At 69.6% G+C, this 6,309-nt stretch overlaps 1 protein-coding gene across 1 annotated transcript; it reads left to right on the top strand.

The window, feature by feature from the left end:
* The first annotated feature begins 118 nt into the window (after nucleotides 1-118).
* Nucleotides 119-2,132, top strand: LOC141938999 (protein PET100 homolog, mitochondrial-like). Its single transcript, XM_074858025.1, has 4 exons — nucleotides 119-205; nucleotides 745-831; nucleotides 955-987; nucleotides 1,870-2,132. The coding sequence occupies exons 1-4, from the start codon at nucleotides 119-121 to the stop codon at nucleotides 1,927-1,929; spliced, it is 267 nt and encodes an 88-aa protein (XP_074714126.1). The 3' UTR covers nucleotides 1,930-2,132.
* Nucleotides 2,133-6,309: the final 4,177 nt, after the last annotated feature.

Here is a 6,309-nt window from a genome sequence, read left to right as displayed (position 1 = left end):
CGGCCCATTTCCCGCGCTCTCACTGGCTGCTTCTTCCGTCCTTCAAGGTCTCGCCCCGCCCTCCCCTGACGCGTGCCGTTCAGCCCAATGGGAGGCGGCGGTGCTGGGCGCTCGGCCAATGGGCGGCCGCCGTGTTGCGGGGTGGGGGAAGCGGAAGTGCGGGGACCTTGGAGGAGCCATGGGGGTGAAGCTGGAGATCCTGCGGGTGCGGGGGGGGCAATAAGGGGGTGGGGGTGTCAGATGGGGGGGGGGCAGCTGAGGGGGGGTAGCCCTGGGGGGGCAGTTGAGGGGGGCAATTGCGGGGAGGGGGGGCAGGAGGGGCCTGTCCTGCCCCGGGGGTGACATCCTGCCCTGGGCTGGGGGACACAGGGTGACGCCCGGGGGGGGACAGGTGGCTCTGGGAGGGCAGGTGACCTGGGGGGGGGTGACAGGTGACCCGCGGGAGGGGTGGGGGGCAGGTGGCCCGGCGGGGGTGGCTGGTGGCCGAGGGCGGGGGCTTGACAGGGTGACATCCGGGGGGGTGACAGGTGACCCCAAGGGGGGTGAGAGGGTGGCCCGGGAGAGGGGCGGTGACAGGTGACCCCAAGGGGGTAACAGGGTGACCCGGGGTGGGGGGGGGGGATGGCAGGTGGCCCAGAGGAGGTCAGATAACCTGGGGGGGGGCAAGGGGGCAGGTGGCCCGGGGAGGGGTGACAGTGTGACCCCCGGGGGGGGGGCAGGGGGTGACATGTCCCTTGTCCCCAGATGGTGCTTTATTTGTCCTTCCCGGTGACCGTGTTCTGGGTGTCCAACCAGGGCGGGTACTTCCAGCGGCACGTGGTGGAGCGCAAGGTGGGGGCGGGGCTGGGACCCCTGGGGGGGGGGGGGGGGGGGGCAGACCCCTAGGGGTGTGTGTCCCCCCCGCCCCGGGGTGTCCCCACCCCTCCCCCACTGACCCCCCCATTCTTCCCCCAGAGGGAGATTTTTCCTCCGGATGACCCCAACCGGGTAAGGACCCCCCTGGTGTCCCCAACATCCCCCCTGGTGTCCCCAACGCCCCCCCCGATGTCCCCAATGTCCCCCCCATCCTCAACATCCCCCCTGGTGTCCCCAATGTCCCCCCTCATCCTCAACATCCCCCCTGGTGTCCCCAACATCTCCAGTGTCCCCCCCCAGTGTCCCCAATGCCCCCCCCTCGATGTCCCCAACATTCCCCTTCCCCCCAGTGTCCCTCCCCCCGGTGTCCCCAACATTCTCCTGGTGTCCCCAGTGTGTCCCAAACATCCCCCCCCCCATGTCCTCAGCATCTCCAGTGTCCCCAATGTCACCCCCACAGTGTCCCCAACATCCACCCCAGTGTCCCCAATGTCCCCCCCCAATGTCCCAAACATCCCCCCCATCCCCAATGTCCCCAGTGTCCCCAACCTGTCCCAAATATCCCCCCCATGTCCCCAACATCTTCAGTGTCCCCCCTGGTGTCCCCAGTGTGTCCCAAACATCCACCCCCAGTGTCCCCAATGCCCCCACACCATGTCCCCAATGTCATCCCTGTCCCCAATGTCGTCCCCCCCCCCGTCCCCAACATCCTCCTGGTGTCCCCAACATCAACCCCAGTGTCCCCAATGTCCCCTCTCAGTGTCCCAAACATCCCCAATGTCCCCCCCAGTGTCCCCCAGTGTCACCCTTCTCCCTGACGTCCCCAAGGAGTCTTCTCCCTGCCCCCCCGCCAGTGCCACCACAGCCCCACACCAGGTTGGGGGGACACAGGGGACACCTCCACACCTGGGGACACTCGTGATGCTCCTGTCCCCCCCCTCCCTGGGGCGTGGTCCCTCCCCGGGGCCACCCGTGTGTCCGCGCTGTCCCCTGACCCCCGTGTCCCCCCCCCAGCGACGGGCGATAGCGGAGCTGAAGCAGCGGCTGCGGGAGGGGAAGGGGACACAGGACTGAGGGGACACGGGGACACCCGGCCACCACCACCTCCTGCCACCCCCACAGTGACACGGGGCACCCGTGGCAGCACCGTGACACCAGCGCTGTGGCCATTGGTGACAGAGGGGACACGTGGCCACTCGATGTGGCTTCGTCATGACGCCGGGGCCATGTTGGTGACAGAGGGGACACGTGGCCTTGTCCTGTCACCGTGGCCATCTCCTGAGCCATCACTGTGGTGACAAAGGAGACACGTGGCCACATTTTGTCACCCTGGCCACGTCCCTGATGCCATCGCTGGGGACATGTTGGTGACAAAGGGGACACATGGCCGCATCTTGTCACCATGGCCGCCTCCCACTGCCATCGTCAGAGCCGCGTTGGTGACAGAGAGGACATAGAGCCACGTCATGATGTCACGGGCACGTCCTGATACCGTCCATCGTGGCCACCTTGGTGACGAGGGACACGTGTCTTCATCTCCTGCCATCCTTGTGGCCACGTTGGTGACAGAGGGGACGCGTGGCCACTTGACGTGGCTTCGTCATGACGCCGTGGCCATGTTGGTGACAGAGGGGACACGTGGCTTTGTCCTTGTGCTATCGCTGTGGCCATGTTGGTGACAGCAGGGACACATGGCCACATCCTACCGTCACAGGCGTGTCCTGGTGCTGGTGTCACCTTGGTGACAAAGGGGACACACATTTTCTCGTGCCATCGCTGTGGACGTGTTGGTGACAGAGGGGACACGTGGCCACATCCTGATGCCATCGTCACAGCCACGTTGGTGACAAAGGGGACACATGTGTTCGTTCTCGTGCCATCGCCGTGGCCACATTGGTGACAGGTGACACACGGCCACATCTTGTCACTGTGGGCACCTCCCAGTGCCACGGCCACGGCCACGGCGGTGACAGAAGGGACACGTGGCCGCATCTTGTCACCATCCCCACGTCGACACCATCGCCGTGACCCCGTTGGTGACAGAGAGGACACACAGCCGCGTGCTGTCACCATGGCCACGTCGTGACGCCATCGCTGTGACTGCAGTGGGGACAGAGGGGACACGTGGCTTCGTCCTGCTGCCATCGCTGTGACCCCGTTGGTGACGGAGGGGACATATGGCCGCATCTTGTCACCGCATCCGTGACAGAAGGGACACGTGGCCGCATCCTGATGCCACCTCCACGGCCCGCGCAGGTGACAGCGGGGGACACGTGGCCGCCCCCATGTCCCTACCCTGGTGGCCAGTAACAGGGGGACACGTGTCTGTAGCTGCCACCCTCCCGGTGCCATCGCCGTGACCTCGGTGGTGGAGGGGACAAGTGACACCCCCTGGGTGTCCCCACCCCCAATAACGGAGCTGGCACTGGCACCGCCTGCGTGGGGGGGGACACGGTGACGGGGGGGTCCCTGCGGTGTCACGGGGGCGTGGCCTGGGTGTCCCCCAGTGCCACCTGACAGCCTGTGTCCCCTGAGGGCCACGTGTCCCCCTGTGTCACCCATCTGCTGTGGGTGTCCCCTGCCCCTTAGTGCCACCACTCCGGGAGTGTCCTGTTCCCTAGTGTCACCTCTTTGGGTGGCTCATGTCCCCCAGTGCCACCCCCTGGGTGTCCCATGTCCCCTAATACCACTCCTCCGGTGTCCCCTGTCCCGTAGTGTCACCTGTCTGCTGGGGTGGCACCTGTATCCCCTAGTGTCACCCACTTGTGTGGGTGGCACCTAGTGGCACCCCCCAGGTGTCCCCAAGTATCACCCATCTGCTGTGGGTGTCCCCTGTCCCTAGCGCCACCCCCCAGGTGTCCCCTGTTCCCTCGTGCCACCCCACTGGGTGTCCCCTGTCCCCTAGTGTCACTTGTCTGCTGGGGGTGTCACCTGTGTCCCCAGGTGTCACCCATCTGCTGTGAGTGTCCCCTAGTGCCACCCCAGGTGTTCCCTGTCCCTAGTGCCACCCCCTGGGTGTCCCGAAGTGTCACCCATCTGCCGTGGGAGTCCTGTGTCCCCTAGTGCCACCCTTCAGTCTCCCCTGTCCCCAGGTGCCACCCAGCAGCAGCAGGTTCCTTGTCGCCCCCCCCCCCCCCCCGATGCCACCCCTGTCCCAAGGCCATTCCCAGGTGTCACAAGCCCCACAGTGACGCGATCAGGGGGTGGTTTATTGGGGGGGGACAGGCGGGGGGGGACACGGGGTGACATCGTGGCCTTGGGGGACAGGGGGGGTCGGGGGCAGCGCCTGGCTCCGGGGGCTCAGTCCTGCGGGGAGATGGGGGGCGGGGATGGCACCTGGGGGGTGTCCCCTGGGTGTCGCCCCCCCCCCCAGGGTGTGTCCCCCCCACATCCCCTCCACCCTGGTGCACCCCCCTCTCTGGGTGCCCCCCCCCCCTCCGGTGTCCCTTCAGGTGCCCCCCCCCCCCCGGGGTCCCCCCCCCTCGGTTCCCCCCACCCTGAGTGTCCCCCAAGCCCCCCCGCCCTGGATTTGTGTGTGTGTCCCCCCCGGGGTGTCCTCGTTGGGCTGTGCCCTCCCCCCCCCCCGGTGTCCCTTCGGGTCCCTCCCCCCCCTCAGTGTCCCCCCCCCCCGGGTTCTCCCCACCCTGGGTGTCCCCCCAAGTCCTCCCCCACCTCTTGGGGTTGTGCCCCCCCCCGCCCCCCCAGTGTTCTCCCCCCGCCCCTGGTGCCCCCTCTGGCGTTCCCCCCCCCTTCCCTGGGGTTCCCCCCCCTTCCCTGGGGTTCCCCCCCCCCCTCCGTGCCCCCCCCCACCTTGTCGGGCCCGATCCCGGGCAGCCGGGCCACCGGCAGCCGCTGTTCGTCCATTCGCCGCCCCTGGGAACTCGCCACCAGCTCCAGCAGCGCCGCCAGCTCGGGGGGGGGGGGTGGCTGCCCCCCTCCTCTGCACCGCCACGAGTGGGCGACCCAGCGCCGCACACCCGTGGCACCCACAGACCCCCCACGGCACCCACAGACCCCCGTGGCATCACCCACGGCACCCACCGAGTCCCACAGACCCCCCCCCCACGGCACCCCTGTGGCACCCCAGACCCCCACGGCATCACCCACCGGCACCCACAGACCCCCCACGGTATCTCCCACCGACTCCCACGGCACCCCACAGACCCCCGTGGCATCACCCACTGGCACCCACCGAGTCCCACAGACCCCCCCCCCCGGCACCCCTGTGGTACCCCCAGACCCCCACGGCACCCCCAGCTCCCCACAGGCCCCCCACAGCATCACCCACGGCACCCACAGACCCCCCCACGGCACCCACAGACCCCCGTGGCACCCACCGACCCCTGACAGCACCCACAGACCCCCCGTGGCACCCACAGCCCCCCGCGGCATCACCCACGGCACCCACAGACAGTCCACGGCACCCACAGATGCCCCCCAGCTCCTCACAGACCCCCCCGTGGCACCCACAGACACGCCACAGGTACCCACAGACCCCCCTCACAGCACCCACCGACCCCCGACAGCACCCACAGACCCCCCGTGGCACCCACAGCCCAATCGACCCCCCACGGCACCCACAGCCCCCCGCGGCATCACCCACGGCACCCACAGACCCCCCCCAGCTCCCCACAGACCCCCCGTGGCACCCACAGCCAACCGACCCCCCACGGCACCCACAGCCCCCCCACGGCATCACCCACGGCACCCACAGACCCCCCCACAGCACCCACAGACCCCCGTGGTACCCACACACCCCCCCCACGGCACCCACAGCCCCACCGACCCCCCCGTGGCACCCACAGCCCCCCCGCGGCATCACCCACGGCACCCACAGACCCCCCCACGGCACCCACAGCCCCCCCCGTGGCACCCACAGACCCCCCACGGCACCCACAGACCCCCCCCACGGCACCCACCGACCCCGACAGCACCCACAGCCCCCCCCCGTGGCACCCACTCCCCCCCCCCCGGCAGCCGCCCCACGACACCCACCACCCTCAGCGCCCCGCAGCACCCCCCTATCCCCCCATCCCCAGTGTCCCCCCTTTCCCCCCGCGTGTCCCCGCGTCCCCCCGTGTCCCCCCCCCCCCCCGGTGCCCCCCCCGTGTCTCGCGCTCACCGTCGCCCCCCCTCAGGCTGCAGCGCTGCTCGTCCATGCGCGCGCCCTGCACCGAGCTCAGCAGCGAGAAGAAACCCTCCTCCTCCGGGGACCCCCCCGAATCCGGGGACCCCCCCGAATCCGGGGACCCCCCCTGCTCCGGGGACTCCCCCTGCAACCGGGACCCCCCCCCCACGGTCATGGGGACCCCCCCTGAAACGGGAGGGCCCCCCCCAGAAACGGGGACCCCCCCCTGCTATGGGGAGCCCCTGCTCCAGGACCCCCCTGTATTGGGGACCCCCCCCCCGCTGCTCCGGGGACCCCCCCCTGTATTGGGGACCCCCCCCCCGCTG

Source organism: Strix uralensis, unplaced genomic scaffold (assembly GCF_047716275.1).
Source record: "Strix uralensis isolate ZFMK-TIS-50842 unplaced genomic scaffold, bStrUra1 scaffold_478, whole genome shotgun sequence".
NCBI lineage: Eukaryota > Metazoa > Chordata > Aves > Strigiformes > Strigidae > Strix > Strix uralensis.
The sequence above is the reverse complement of the archived record's forward strand: the minus strand, read 5'-3'. Positions and strand labels throughout refer to the sequence as shown.